The sequence below is a fragment of the Sciurus carolinensis genome, chromosome 14, assembly GCF_902686445.1.
Source record: "Sciurus carolinensis chromosome 14, mSciCar1.2, whole genome shotgun sequence".
NCBI lineage: Eukaryota > Metazoa > Chordata > Mammalia > Rodentia > Sciuridae > Sciurus > Sciurus carolinensis.
In genome coordinates this window covers 33070205-33086256 of record NC_062226.1, presented here as the reverse complement: position 1 = coordinate 33086256, position 16052 = coordinate 33070205, and the positions used below count along the sequence as shown (strand labels likewise).

At 45.8% G+C, this 16052-nt stretch overlaps 1 protein-coding gene across 1 annotated transcript in view; it reads left to right on the top strand.

The window, feature by feature from the left end:
* Col15a1 (collagen type XV alpha 1 chain) overlaps window positions 1-10463 on the top strand; it is a 108337-nt gene extending 97874 nt beyond the window's left edge. The window contains exons 34-40 of the mRNA XM_047524937.1: window positions 286-350; window positions 1251-1379; window positions 1512-1571; window positions 2303-2362; window positions 6662-6847; window positions 8135-8250; window positions 9362-10463. Coding sequence (XP_047380893.1) covers window positions 286-350; window positions 1251-1379; window positions 1512-1571; window positions 2303-2362; window positions 6662-6847; window positions 8135-8250; window positions 9362-9575 — 830 coding nt within the window. The 3' untranslated portion in view covers window positions 9576-10463. The remainder of the gene's footprint in view (window positions 1-285; window positions 351-1250; window positions 1380-1511; window positions 1572-2302; window positions 2363-6661; window positions 6848-8134; window positions 8251-9361) is intronic.
* Window positions 10464-16052: the final 5589 nt, after the last annotated feature.

Below are 16052 nucleotides of genomic sequence, written 5' to 3'. Positions count from 1 at the left end.
CATTCAACTTAAACTGGCTTTTACAAACAACAACAGGATTGACTCATGTATAAACCTGAAGAGTCCTAGGCCTCGCTCAATCAGGGTGACAGTGAAGACTCTCAGTTCTTCCCCAAACCAATCAAACCTATGTTACATGCAGGGTCCAGAGCACCAGGACACAGCTGCAGTGTGGGTTGCCTTCTGGCACTGGAGAGGGCTGTGAACACCGAGGATGATGAGCTGACACCTGGGCCATTTTTCAGAGTGCGTTTTTTGTAACTTCTCTTTTCTGCTTTGTTTTAGCCGTGGCTCTTCCGGGTCCACCCGGCCCTCCAGGACAGCCAGGGCTTCCAGGATCCAGAAACTTGGTCAGTATCATTATCACTGTGTGATCATCATCCCTCTTTGAATGGGTTTACTTAAGACTTTGACTACAATGTTCAGGGGCTGGCACTCCTTTTATTTTGGAATTAGGACTCCATGGCAGCAGAATTGGTGCAATTCCACAAACAGTAGAGGGTAATTTGTTATCTGTTCAGATGAGTGGGATGCCAATTGATAGATTATTCTGCAGCTTCTAAGTCAGCTTCAAAATATGCTACATGGCTGTCTAATCTTTGGCAATTTTCAGAACAGAAAAATCACGGGCCCCTGTTTTCTTTTTTTAATTTTACTCATTGATGAGGTGCTGAGGATCAAACCCAGTGCCTCACACAATGCTAGGCAAGCACTCTATCACTGAGCCACAACCACAGCCCTATTATAGTTTTCTATTCTGTATTTAATATTGTAACTACTCACTTAGGCAAAAACTTAAGACCTAAGTATAATTGCCCACTTGCTTGTATTTCTTATTATAAATGAAAGTAAATTTGAAATTCATTAAGGAGTGGTATGGAAGGACACCATCAAGAAGCATGAAAACAAATGGAAATGGCTAAGCTCACTGATGATTTTGCTAATACCCCAGCCCAACAACAGACGACTCTGTTATATCTTTGCATTCATAGAATATTATCTTCTGTGTTTTAATTCATTTATTATAATCTAGATTTGGGTCTCAAAGTGATATGTGTTGTTGTTTTTTTTTTAATAAAAAAGAATGCCTATTAGTTATTAGTGAAGCTGTAGATTTCTATATGGCACAATAGCCTTTTTATTGAATTTGAGGGGACGGCTCTCATTTGGCTTTACAGAAGCCAGTTTATCAAATTGTGACACTCTTCTCATGATAACAGCAGAGTTTGGAATTTAAAATGATCTGACAGGTCACTGCGTTCAGCAATATGAACGACATGCTACAGAAAGCACATTTGGTCATAGAAGGGACGTTCATCTATCTGAGGGACAGCGCTGAGTTTTTCATTCGCGTTCGAGATGGCTGGAAAAAATTACAGGTAATTCTTAAAACTCCTTTAACAAATACCCTCTAATAATAATAATCTACTCCCCTAAATACTGTTTTTCTGTTTCAAAGATAAGCAGTTTCTAATTGATGTCTCATTTTCAATGTACTCTTTTCCATAAAGCTGGGAGAACTGATCCCCATTCCTGCCGACAGCCCTCCACCCCCAGCACTTTCCAGCAACGTGAGTAGCTTCTCTGACTCGCTGCTTGCTTCTGCATTCATCAGCACTTCCTAAGTCCCCCTTGGTATCCAACAGCAAGCTCTCCAAACTCTTAACAGCCAGCTGAGCATGGTTTAGCATCTGGTGGAAACCCAGAAGTTACCAGGTGCCAACAGAATGTTCTCATGTTCCGTTGTGCAAGGAGAACTGGCTGGAGACCTCCTGTTCCTGCCGAGCAGTTGAATCTTTCTGGGCAAGGGCTTCCCCTCTCTTAGCTTTGGTTTACTCAGTTTTTGAATTGGCTAGGCATTCACTGATTGACATAAGCTTCCATTTATTCTTTGATTGGCATAAAAAAATCACTTATTTAATATTTGATACTCTCCACCTTATGATAATATGGGTAACTGACATGGTTCATTTTTAATCCCTATTACTTCCCAGTGAGGTTGCTACTGCCAACTCTGCTTTGCAGATGACGAGGCTTTGAAGATGTGACTTGCTCTACTAAGTGAACCCACTGGCTGTTAAGCATGGGTCCTCTGCTTCCTTGGCTCAAGGCATCCTCTACTTTTCTGAGGATGGCTTTTTCATTTCATCATGACACTCTTCACAGTTAAGAGCCAGTTAAAGACAAAGTCAGGCTCTTTAAAGTATCTTCCCAAGAAACATTGAACTTGCACCTCATGGTACTCTGAAGAACAGATCGAATGCATATTCTGAACTGTTTGTTCTCCTCTTTTATGTAACAGCCATATCAGCACCAGCCTCCACTGAACCCTATTTTAAGTGCCAATTATGAGAATCCTGCTGTAAGTACAATTCAAATGCTGATTACTTGTCTACAGTGTGCTAGGCCCTGAACTTAGTACATAGTTTCTACTGTCAGATGCTTCTAGACTAGCCAGAGAGACAAATAAAACAGACACAATTACAATACAGTGTAGCAGCTTGTTTGCATGAGGCAAACACAAGATGCTGGATTTAAGAGGAAGGTCAAAGAGGTTCACCTAGAGGAGGCAACCGCTAAAATAAGACCTAAAGGACTATAGAGTTTGCAAGTGAGTCTGGTGGGGAAGAGTGGGAATTCCAGGAAAGATGCAACAGAGGGAGGCAGGGAAGTGCTATGCATTCCTATAATTGCAAGTATTTCGGTCTGGCTGAAGGAATAATAAGAGTTCAAAGCAGAAAAGGGAGAAGTTTAGTCTGCAGTCAGCTAGAGATAGTCATCAAAGGCCTGTAAGCCAAGATAAGGACTTTGACCTTTTTTTGGTGGGCAGTGGGGAACTAATCATGGATTTAAAGCAGGAAAGGGGTATGATAAGATTGGCATTTCAGAAATTACCTTGGTCACATTGTACAAATGAACCAGAAAGTGTAGGAACCAGCATCCAAAGACCCTTTATATGAATCCTATATTATCTGAATGGGGGACACAACAGTGAATATATGGAAGAGTGGCAGGCCCGAGAAACATGAAGGGAGCAGGAGTGACCAGTGTGGTCACCAATTGGTCGTGGTGCAGTGAGGATGGGTGAGCTTAGGAACGAGGCCCAGCTTTCTGCGCGGGTAATCAAGTGCACATAGGCCCTTCCCAGAGATCACTGGCACTGCTCAGATTAGAGACCCTCACTCTGTTCCTTGGTTAATTTAAATTAGAAGCGTGACATAAGCTTTCATTTATTCATTGATTGACATAAACAATCACTTATTTAGTTTTTGATACTCTCTGCCTCACCAGAACATGGATAACTGACATGGTTCATCATAGAGGAAATTCATGGAACTCTATCGCAGGAAGTGTAACCAGACCCGGGGACTCTTGTCCCTGCTGTTTAGTCTGCTTTACTTTCTCCACAGACCTCTTCTGTAAGAGTCTCTTCCCCACCTCCCCTCCAGCCCTCTCCACACAGAGACAAAGGTTGCATGAGCTTGTCATGCAGCCCTGGGGAGCTGTGGCATTTGTCTTGCACCAAGTCTCTGTGATCTTCCGGCTGCAGAGTCCAACACCACCCGACTCAATTCAGAGTCTTGGGAGAGATAGTCTCTGTGATCTCTCTTGGGTCAACTGACCACTCTCAGTCCATTTAAAAGTGACCAGGAGAATGAGGTCAAGGCCCAAGGCCACTCTTTTAGTGTGGCTGTGTCAAAGACCAGGCAGGGACTTGAAAGACACCAGAAACCTGCTTCCTGCAGGGCCACCATCACCAGGGAGGAATGCACTGAAGAAGCATGGTGAGTTTGAGGTGCTAACAGGACACCCCAAGTAGAGATGGCCAACAGGAAGTGGGATATGAAGGTCCAATACCTGCAGTGGGATCTGGTCTAGAGACATAGACTCAGAAGTACTCAGTAGAGCAATCATTATGGGATGTAGGGCTCCTGAAAAAGAAACCAGATAGTGAAATGGACTGGGACTATACAGAGCAAGACCAAAAAGGAATCAAAGGAAGAAATATGAGGAGGAAACTGAGATGGCCTGGCCAGAGAGGAAGGCGGCGGCCCAGCCAGGGAGTAGCCATCAGAGTCAGAGGGTGCAGGAGGCACACAGAAAGAACGAGAAGGTGTCCTTTGAATTTAGAAAAATACAGCATTTCCATGAGTTATGAGATCCTAGTTGATTATTAAATGAGAGGTGAGGAGAGAGAGAAGGGAGCCCAAGTAACCCTTTAACGAGCCCCCAAAAAGCTAGGGCAATGACTAATGGGTTTCTGAAGTAGTATTTTGTCAATTCAAAAGTAATGTGTGTTTATTGTAGTAAATTTTGACAGTTTCTAGGAAGGATGAACAAAATAGTAAATTATCTATAATTTTGCCAGAACTATGACTACCCACAAAAGAGCCATTTTAACGTTTTTGATTATTGTAACATCGTTGTCTACACAAAAGTGGTAACTATTCATTACAAAAATGTTCCAGAAATTAGAGAAACACAAACAGGCGGGCACAAGCCCCCAGCCTCACCATTCACAAATGACTGTAATTCCAGACCTCTTTCTTGTGTCTCCTTAAGGACGGAGGAGAGGGTGGGCTTAGAGGTGCAACAGGGAAGCCCTGCACCTGCCCTGCACCTTTCTTAGATGACCCTTGGTAAGGGGGAAGACTTATTCCACCAAGGCCTCTTGGGAATGCCCTCTGATGTAGCACCAGAAGCCCTCTGGGGAGAAGGTGATGTGTTTTAGTCTGCTGTTTTTGTCACTGTGACTAAAATTCCCAACAAGAACAACTTAGAGGAGGAAAAGCTTATTTGGGATTCACAGTTTCAGAGGTCTCAGTCCATAGACAACTGGACTCCATTGCTCAGGGTCCCAGTTGAGGTAGCACATTGTGGGGGACCCAGCAGAGGAAAATTGCTGAGCTCACAGTGGGGTCTGGAGAGAGAGAGAGAGGAAGAGAGAGAGAGAGAGAGAGAGAGAGAGAGAGAGAGAGAGAGAGAGAGAGAGAGAGAGAGAAAGGAAAGGACCACAGGGAAGGTGCACCCTTCCAAGGCACATCCCCAGTGACCAGTCACACTCCTCCTGCCCACAGTTGCCACCCAGTCAGCCCATTCAAACTAGGATGGACTGATCTGGCTATAGCTCTCATGATCCAATCATTTTACTTTGAACATTCCTGAATGAACACAGGAGCTTTGGGGGGGACGTTTGCTTTCTAAAGAATAGCATGATGAGAGCACAGCGTCCTTGCCTCGGGTGCCAGAGGCTCAGGTGTACGAGAAGGAGAAAAACAGTATGGCCAGATGGTGAGAGCATCTGCGGGCCAGGCTGTGTGTGGGGTGAGGTCTGAAGTCTGGGGACCCAGAAGTAGCCCTGGTGGGCGGCTTGATGAAGCCCCCTCCCCATCCTGATGGCTGGGAATGTACACCATTAAATGCTCCTTTTGGGAGACCAGCCGGGGAAGCCTCATTACCACCAGGGCAGACCATCTAGCTTGGTGGGGAAGGCAGAATCAGGAAGGAGTATTAAGAGGTAGAGTCGGGGAGGCAGCAGACTTGGATCTGTCCTAAGCAGAATGGGAGGGGTGGCAATTGGAGGGAAATGTCCAGAGAAGTGTAAGGACAGCGTGGGTGTTCTGGGCGCTGTAGCTCATGGCTAACTGTGGCCAACTAGCTGGGAACTTGAAAACCACTAGGATGCCAACGGGTGACACAGATTGCTGTGACATGCAGAGGCTTTGTTCAGAACCGAGAGGTAGCACAGAAACAGGGAGAGAAACACCAGCCCCCTCCTGCCCACCACGGTAGGCCCATGTCATGTCCCCTGGCTTACAATATTTTAAAATGTTTCCCTTCTTTGATGGTTTGGGCCCCAGTCCTGCCTTCCCCAGCTCTATGGTGCTGAGGTGAAAGTTAATCCTGAGATGAGACTGACAGGCTAGCAGGAGATGAGGGTTCCTCGGTCACGGACTGTATTCCAGAGGGGTTGCAGAAAGGACTGGCAAAGAGGACAGTAGAGGATGCTGAGTTTGGGCAGAGAAAGCATGAGAGGCTACAGAAGGGCTTTTATTTTTGGCTGTTGAACAAGGTGTCAAGGATGTAAGATTGGAATTGTTCTATGACCCCTACTTTCCAGAAGACCCAATCCAAGACTAAGCAGTCTTTGTAATAAAGCCATGTCCTTCCCTCCTCAGTGCCTTTCCCCTGGCTCTCCTGTGGTCAGCCCCAGGCCATCCAGGAGAAGGAAGGATGGGCTGGTAGCAGGAAGCTCTGGGATCCAGGACCAAGGCCAGCTTAGAGTCCCTGTTGAAGACTGAGCGAGGGGCGAGTACAGAGGTCTCAAACATGTGCTCCTCAGGTTGGAAGCAGATCTCAGAAGTGCTTTAATTGACTTGAGCAACTTTTTGGTTTCTTTTCTCATCTAAGGAAGACATTTCCAGTCATATGGCTGTTCAGAGAGTGGAAAGGGACTGCTCCGGACAGCATGGCTCTCCTTCCCTGGGGAGGGTCCAGCTGACTGTGACTGCAATGTGGGGCAGGGACAGACTGAGACTAACTGGGACTTGCCTCCCATCTGAAGAAGGCCGGGGTCTTCAGGACCCAAGCTGGCCAAGGACTTGGAGTTGGCCTGCAACTCTAACGACCCGTCTTTCCTCTCTCTTTTTTTTTCCCCCAGCTACATTTGGTTGCTCTGAACACACCATTTTCTGGGGACATTCGGGCTGATTTTCAGTGCTTCCAGCAGGCCAGAGCTGCAGGACTGTTGTCCACCTTCCGAGCATTCTTATCTTCCCACTTGCAAGATCTCTCCACAATTGTAAGGAAAGCAGAGAGATACAACCTTCCAATAGTGAACCTCAAGGTAAAAATCAGTGCTGTCTCACTGCCTGTGGATGCAGCGAACTCCAGAGGGATCAAAGCAGTTGCCATTCCATGACGTCAATCATGAAGGCCCATTGCTTTTACTGATTGTCTGTGTGACTTTGAAAGGTCCCTTTCCTCTCTCTGGACCTCAGTTTACCCTCAGTTTACACAGTGTTCCTTCCTGCTTGTATGGTCTTTGGCTCTTCGAGTAGACAGGAAGAAGAATTATAACCTCTTCATTAAAACAGCTTTTTGTTTGTTTATAAAACACTTTGTATCTATTATCTGACTGGGTACTTCTAATGAAAATGGGCACTGCTCTTTTCCCAGTTTGTCATATGAGAAAACTGAGACTCAGAGGAAGAAAGAAGTTTGCTGGAAGTCACTGCAAACTATAGTCAACCTCCTTGCTTGGGGCTCTTGGTTCCACCTGAGAAGGATGAAATCAGATGCTTCTTAGGGCATCTGATGCGTACCTCTCGCGCACAGTGGGGGCACTGGTTGCAAGGCAGAGGTGCTTTGTCCTAGACTCTGGTTTGGTACTCTCTGAGCACCTAGCCTGCCAAAGCCTGGCATATCTTTCACCACCCCATTTGATGGCAAGGCAGGATACATAGGATTCTTGGATTATTCCTTGGAAATAGCCGACTCCTTTAAGGCCACAGAGGGACAGCTCTGTTGCTGTTCGCACACATCCTGGTGACTAACTAGCTCTCTAAAGTTCTTCAGGACCCTTTGGTCCATGTAACCCCAGTTTCCCAGTTTGGAACCTGGAGGCTGGTAAGTTCCATGTGGACCCTGCAGCCAGTACCCTCATCCCCAGCCCAGGTCCTCTCCAACCACCTTCCCCACCGGGGCCATGGCATTCTCTCCTCCATCCACCAGAGGCCAGGCTCCTTCCTGCAGGAGAAGGACTAGCTTCATCTCCACGTCACGCCCAGTGGAAACTGGCTAAAGGCCTGGCACAAATTCGAAGTTCAGTACACAAATTTTTAAATAACAATGATAAAGACCTAAGACAGACTGTTGTTGAGGGGGAGATTTGCATACACCTATAATAAGAGAAATTGCCTCATGAAACAAGACAGTAAACCCAGAAGGGTCCAAGGACCAATAGTAAAGTCAAACCACAACCATTTTTAAGTTCCTGTTCCATCCAGGCTCTGGGATTGGGGCTGGGTCTTCAGTGTAAGGTGGCATCTGGGTTTTGAAGAATGAGAAAAGGTAGTCCATTTGCAGGTCAATGGTATGTGTCATAATTCTAATATGCTATTTTTCTTCATAGGGCCAAGTACTTTTTAATAATTGGGACTCGATATTTTCTGGCCAAGGAGGTCAGTTCAATACACATATTCCAATATACTCCTTTGATGGTCGGGATGTGATGACAGATCCGTCTTGGTAAGTGGGGTGGGCCCTGTTAAGCAGTACCACAGACACTTTTAGACAGCAGTCTAACAGTAGGATGACTTTATCAATTGTCCCCCTGGGTTATTGCCAATGTCAAGCCACAGTGAGACAGCTGAGGACTGTGGAGATAGCCCGGTCCTTAGAGCCAGAAGACCTGGGTCCAGTAGCTCAATCTGAGACCGTGGGCAGTGTGCTTCTGCTCTCTGAGCCTCAGCTGCCTTGCCTCTCAAATGGGCAAGATAACCATGTCTATACCACAGGACTGTTGTGCAGATAAAATGAATATGTGTGAAAACGCATTGTGCAGTGGGCACTTATGTGATAAGTGATGTAACTCCTGGTGATCCTATAATTCTATACTATGAATTACCTCTTTCCAACTATGTGTGCTTTTCAGAATAGAGCAACTCAGCAATCCTTTCCTCAGTGTCTACTCCATAACAGGGCCTGCCAGGCCTGGAAGGCACAGTAATAAACCTACACGGCCCCTACCCTTAAAGGGCTCCCAGTCTGCAAAGGAAGACAGACACAAGACTAAACTGTGCTTGTAGACGAATTATTGTGATTGTGAACTGGAGAAACAGATACGATGAAAAGAACATAGAAGAAGCACTCATTTTCACATAGGGTTGAGAATCAGAGGCCTCCTGCAAGAGGAGACATTACTTGACTTTGAAAGATGAGGAGTCACTTGTCTAAAAATGAAAACAGGGCCACTGTAGACAAAAGGACCTCGTGAACCATGGTTCAGATTCACTTCACAAAAGCTGGGTGCAACTGGACTAGAGTGTGTTTAGAAGGTGGGAAAGCGCCCTGAGGAGATAGAGAGGTGATCTGGTGTAGATCGTTGGGGGCCAAGGAGTTTGAGATGATTCACTATACTTATGCTAACTTGCTTACCAAGATGTGTCAGTCAAAAAGTAACATGACAGAGGCTGAGGATGTACCTCAGTGGTAGAATGCTTGCCTAGCACATATAAGGCACTGGGTTCAAGCCTCAGCACCACATAAAAATAAAATAAAATAAAATAAAGGAAATGTGTCCATCTACAACAAAATATATTTTTTTTAAAAAAGGTAACATGACAAAATTACTTTTTAGGCCCCAGAAGGTCGTTTGGCATGGCTCCAACACCCATGGCGTCCGTCTTGTGGATAAATACTGTGAAGCATGGCGAACTTCAGACATGACAGTCACAGGATTCGCCTCCCCACTGAGCACTGGGAAGATTCTGGACCAGCAAGCATATAGCTGTGCTAATAGGCTCATCGTTTTGTGTATCGAAAACAGTTTCTTGACAGACGCTAGGAAGTAGTGACCTTTTGATGATTGTTAAAGAGTTTTCCAATTTTTCTTATGTGAAGAGTTGACACTGAAATCTAAAATGTTCAAACGTTGTAAATATTACAGTTTTTAAAATTTACACATTTGTTCACAAACAACCAAAGAAAACATACCTCAATACACTCAAAACTGAAGACAGAAAGGACTCAGATCAAAGACCAAATCTGATCCATTTATTGGTGCTAGATTCTGCAGTGAACTTCGTGCAGTGTAAACATATTCCAACACAGGTTAAGAGCAAGTTGAAAGCCAGAGGCTAGGCCTTTTGCCCACTGTGACCTTCAGGAAATTATGTCCTCTTTTAACCATGGTTGTTGAGTGTAAGATGTCCTTCATGTTTTCTTGCAAAGTTAGTGTTTAGAAATGTTACCCCTTTCTAAGTTATGTGCAAACTGAATGCTTTATTATTTCATGTACACCCATCATTTGCAACTGCTGTTCATACCAAGAAACAGAACTGCTCAAATACTCCTATTAGTCTTTCTTATAGTATCAAACTTTAATGGACTTTTCCCCCTATAATATTATTGCCATCGTGCTGTGGAAGTTTCACATTGTCACCCAATCATGTTTTAGTATGGCATCTGTTTATATAACTCTGAGTTGCTGGAAAAGTTGAAGCTCTAAATTATCTGAAACTAGAAAAGAAATAGCACAAAATTACTACCTTTCCCTTGGTGGCCTTCCTCCCCATCCCCCACCGCTGGTTTTATGACTTCCATTTGGCAGTTCTTGAATTATAACTACAACTGAAACAAACAGGTTCATAGAGATGAATTTTCTGAGCGACGTACATCTTCATGCTGTATACTTTGATTTTTTTCCATGTAAGTGAACATAAAAACATCTTTTCCAGGCACTTTTTTCTGTTTGACTTTTTCCGCCTAATTCCTTTATTCTTCTCCACTGATGTGGAAATGACCTGGGGTGGCTTTGCTAATCCTGTCACTTGTGCTAGCCCTCAGGTGGTGATCAGAGAACTGAAGTTCTTCCCATCATGCTCATCTGCTCCTGCCTGTTGTCTCCCACTTGTGGGGGGCAGGCGGAAGAGCCCCAGAATGGGGAACAGGACCGGCTGTGATTCTGCCACGCCACAGTGTGTGACCGTGAACGTGGCTGCCTCTGTCTCTCAAGGAGGTTGGGATGAGGCAGGCACAATATTGGCTCCAGTTATTACACATCAGACTTATTAGAGTTCCCATTTGCTTTTCATAATAATTCTGCAAAGGAGGTATTTTGATCTCTACAAGTGAAAAAAAATTGCTGAAACTCAAAACTTATCTGCTGCAGGTCACATAGCTGGTATGTGGTGGGGCCGGTTTCAGACCCAGTGTCTATCTGACTCCACTACCCAAGATCTTTCCAAGGAACCACAGTGCAGGGTTGCCTGATTGCCTCCTCCCAGCTCCAAGTGTGTGACTGGCTCTGGTTTGACTCTTAGGAGAAACATAGTCACCAGACAAGAGGCATGCTGGGATATTTCCTCCTATTCATCTGGGCTGGCCCAGAAACTTGGCAAAGTGAATTCCCCCTCATACTCCTTGAACAAGAAAGGAAATAAAGAGAAAAAAAAGGGAAGGGCAGCCCAGAATCTCCATTTAGGGGTTTCACAAATGGAAGCGCAGTGAGAATCCTCCTGATGTGTCATGGAATGAAGACCGCTATAGTTGGGAAGCGCTGGGAGAGATGGTTGAGGACTAGCCCACCCATTGAACGATAGGGGGTCATTCAGTGGTGGTTTTGAACAGAAACCTCATGGGGAGGGGGGACAGGAGGCTCAGATGGTCATGAAGTACAGGAGTCACCCATTTTTTTAATCAGAGCCAACTTGGCCCAGGGCTACTGAAAAGGCAGGTGGGATGGAATTTGGGGGAGAAGCCAGGGAGAGAAGAGATCCCCCTGTGCTTACCCCAGGAAAGGCCAATGAGGCTCATGACCTTGCCTCTCAGTCTTCTTCATGCCCTGGAGGAGACAATCCCCCTCTCCACACACAGAAAGGCCTGGGTCAACCTCAGCATCACACAGACTCAGAACCACTGTGGAAATCCTGGCTTGCTATTTAAAACCTTTCCCTGAACATAGGCCTCCACCTGAGCGCTCCTGTCACATGCCTGTCACATGGACATGGTGCCCTTGTGGTCACTGAGGCAAGCCACACAGGCTCCTCTGCTGGGCTGTGTGGTTCATATCCTGCGCCGCCTCTGCAAGGTCTTGATCACTGGGTCTGGCCTGCTCCTCCCCAATGGCAGCGCTTCTGTGACACCTCCATTCCCCCAAACCTGCCTGCCTTTTCTCCGACTTCCCCTCCAAACACCTGTTGCTTCACATCTGAATCTTGTCACACAGCTAAAAGACAATGGCGAAGGGTGTCTACGCCTTCACGCCACCCTCTGCCTACAGTCGCGAGTGTACGTAAGGTTGGGAAGCCGAGCTCGGTCTGGAGTTCTCTTGGACTTGCCTTGGGTCCATATTGCAGACCCCCAAGGTCTGAAGGTGCAGCCTCAAGCTTCCAAAGTCTCCTATCCAGTAACAGAACCAGGACAAAAGTGACTACCAACTCACATCAGGGACCAGGGCCCACGAGGAGCAGACTTGGGTGGGGCACAGGGGCAAAGGAACCTGGAAGCTATGGGGGTTGGGGGGAGAGATTGTGAAGGAGAAGGCCTAGGGGAATTCCCCTGCCAACCCGGATGTGGCCACAAGGTATAGCCTGAAGCAAAACCAGGAAAACTAGAAAAATAAACCTGCTTTGAAGCTCTCACATCCCCTGGATCGCATGTGGCTTGCACTGTGTCACTTGAATCAGGAAGAGATATAAGTAGAAAAATTCTGGAAACTGTCAGCAACCCTGTATAGCTAAGTATTAGACAAAACACTTTGTATTAGCAACAAAGGAAACAAAGGGAAAAAAAATTTAAAAAAAGAAGAAAGGAATATATTAGCTCCAGGAATGATGATAGGGGATGCAGAGACTCAAGCAATGTGGTCATCATGGTCATTTTGTCTAGTGTGTGTGTGTGTGTGTGTTTGTGTGTGTGTGTGTGTGTGTGTGTGTGTGCATGTGCACGCACGCTTCCACCTACCTGCCTATCTCTCTGCTTTGCTTGCTTCTGCTTTTGTCAGTATCTGCTTCCCTCCCTCCAACAGAGGATAAGATTCCTTCATGTGTCAGGGGTGATTGCAGGCTGCTCCCAACATGTCTTACCCCACCACCCTAGAGAGTGGCTAAGAGGAAAGGGAGGTCTTCCCCTCCCCTCTGGGATCACATCAACTCCTGGAAAGGACTCCTATTGGTCCATTTGTGTTGTATGCCCAGGAACAATTGGCAGCTCCACTAGAAAGAAGAATAATGTCCAGAATGCATGGAGGTTTGAAATGACCAGAAAACAGGGCATAGAAAGTTGAGAAGATGAAAAAAAATTTCTACCACACTCAGGGAAGGGTTGAATATGGGGGTTGTCACAGTAGAATGATAGGCAGAATTGAGGTCATGACTTGAATTCTAAATGAAAACATTTAGACTTTCACTCAACAACTGGTGGGCCATCTTGGGAAGATTTTAAGAAAGCAAGAGATGGGACAAATTCATGTTTGAGAAAGGTCAAGAAGGTCTTTGTTTATTCATTCATCCTTCCAGAAATATTTGTTGAATAATTATTTTGTATCCAGGACCATGTTTCTATTTGGAGGTACAAAGATAAGTGATATTCCCACTTTTTAAACCCATCATGCCCATTATTTGAAATTTGACTCTGCCACCTGCTAGCCACATAATCATAGGCAAGTTACCAAAAATCTCCATGTAACTAAAAACAATCCCTTACTCTCAACCCTTCCCTGTAGCTCAATGTCTCCATCTGTAAAATAGGGACAGTCATGGAAGCTACTCTCCTTTGAGTTGACTTCCTAGAAGCTTTGGGAATGAGATTTGGTTCTCAGTAAGCATCTCATCAGCGTTCCCCACTTTGGCCTGTCCAGGTGTCCCCGGGAGTAGCTAAGGGGTTCTTCCTCCAGTCTTCTTAGATAGCGCCTTCCAGTCTGCCTGGTTTTCCATCCACCTCCAAGCCAAGGGGTGTGACTCAACATGGCCTCAATGGTGCCTGTTGTTGGTAAATATCCACTATCCCAAGATCCACCCTGGCTGGTTTGGCTCTCTGCTCACCCTCCCATAATCCACCATTTAAATTCTTTCCATGTGGCCCAGTAGGGCTTCAGGACTCAGCCCTGACAGCAGGGCTCAGTTCCTTCTGAGCGGCAGGTGTGTGCACCACAATGATTACTACGTAGACTTGCCCCCCTGCAAAACTCTGCTCAGAGCATGAGTTCCAGGAAGAGGCAGGGTGCCCTGTTGTCCAATATGTTGGTAAAAGGAAGTTGTTCACCTTCCTCTTCTTCCGGACTTGCTCCTTTTCCTCCTTTCCTTTTCTCAGTGAATGACACCACCATCCAACCAGAGGCCCAAGAGTCAGTTATTTACTCATTCATTTGATAAATATTTTAATATATAATCTTTATTTTAATTGATTCAGTAATTATACATATTTATGGATACGATGACAATTTATTAAATGGATGCAATGTGTGACAATCAGATCAGGGTAATGGGCATATCCATCAACTCAGACATTTATCATTTCTTTTTTTTTTTTATTGGTATCAGGGATGGAACCCAGGGCACTTAACCACTGAGCCACATTCCCCACCCTTTTTTATATTTTATTTAGAGACAAGGTCTCACTGAGTTGCTTAGGACCTCGCTAAGTTGCTGAGGCTGGCTTTCAATTCTCGATCCTCCTGCCTCGACCTCCTGAGCCACTGGTATTATAGGCAATCACCACAGCGCCCAGCTTTCTATCATTTCTTTGTGCTGGGAATATTCAAAATCCTGTCTACTAGTCAATTTACTCAACAAATGTGGACTGAGTGCATCCTAATAATAACAACAACAAATCCCAAAATAAGTGCTAGAGAGTCCAGCAAAGTTAGGATATTTACACAATAACCACTTTGATTTTTTTTTTCTTTTTTTCTTTTTTTCTTTTGGTACCAGGAATGGAACCCAGGGGCACTTAACCACTGAGTCACATTCCCAGCCCTTTTTAATTTTTTTTTATTTTGAGACAGGGTCTTGCTAAGTTTCTTAGGTCTTCACTAAGTTGCTGAGGCTGGCCTTGAACTTGTGATCCTCCTGCCTTAGCCTCCAGAGCCACTAGGATTATAGGTATGCACCATTGTGCCCAGTCCACTTTGATTCTTAAATGTCAAGATGTCATAAGACATTCTGGGATGCTCTAGCTTTGCTGCACATGGTGGTCTTCTTGAGAGACAACGTGGCACTGGCTTCTCTCCCACCCTGTGTGACTTGCTCCGCTGCCCATACCTTCCCACTCATCTCCTGGGCTCCAGCTTCTCTGCTCCGTCATTCTCCACACCATGAGAGATGCTTTCTAAAAAGTCTGACACACTCCATCTGTTTTGATTTGGGTTCCCCTTTAGATGGGAATTCCTTTACAAGCAGTTTCCGTGGGAGGAGATCCTAGGAAACACCCAGGAAGTGAGACAGGGAAGGGAAGACAGATTGTCAAGTACGCATCGAGTTACCACGGTGGGTAACTAGCTCATACCCTCCTCTGAGGAGACTCTGGGATCCATGTATTTTGGCACCTTAGAGTTTCCAACCCAGGGGACAAAGGCATTGTGGTACTTGTATGCTGATCCTCATCAGTCACTGAAAAGCAGGAAAGGGCAGGACACTGCCTCCAATTCCAGTCTGCTACTCACTGGCAGATGGGCTCATGTTGCCAGAGAACACTCTCAGGTCTGAAGTTGGAAGTGTTTGGGTAGGGCACCCTGGAGCCTGCTGCTTCAGGCTTAATCTGACAGGAAACCACCAGGCCTGATATCAAGATAACAATTTGAACTTAAGGACAACATCCTCCGATCTTACTGAGATAAGGAGGAGGAGAGGAGGGGAAGGGGGGGGAGGAAGGGGGAAGGAGGGGGAGGAAGGGGGAAGGAGGGGGAGGAGGGGAAGGAGGGGGAGGAGGAGGAAGGAAGACAATCTGTAATATGGCTGTTAAAAAAGGGAGAACATCATCGACCAGGCAGAAACCTTGAGGGCTTTCAGGGGCATATGAACATGGTGTGATGATATCCCACAACCACAGCAAAGAACAAGCCTATGTTTGGCTGTGTTGTGACTTATGGACTGCGCCCGCAGGGGCTGAAGGCAATGATAAGCTGGGGAAGAGCTGGGGACCCTCACAGACACCCGTACAACTGCTAACAGCACCCGAAGGGCTGCCCGTCTTGTCCGTGTAGGCTTCATATTTATGAAGAATCGTAAACAGCAGCAAGCACCAGGCAGTCATTGAAGGGGGTCCAGCAGCCTCAAAATGGGAAATAGAAGATCGAGAGAGCAATGGCTTCTATTTAAAAAGAATTATGC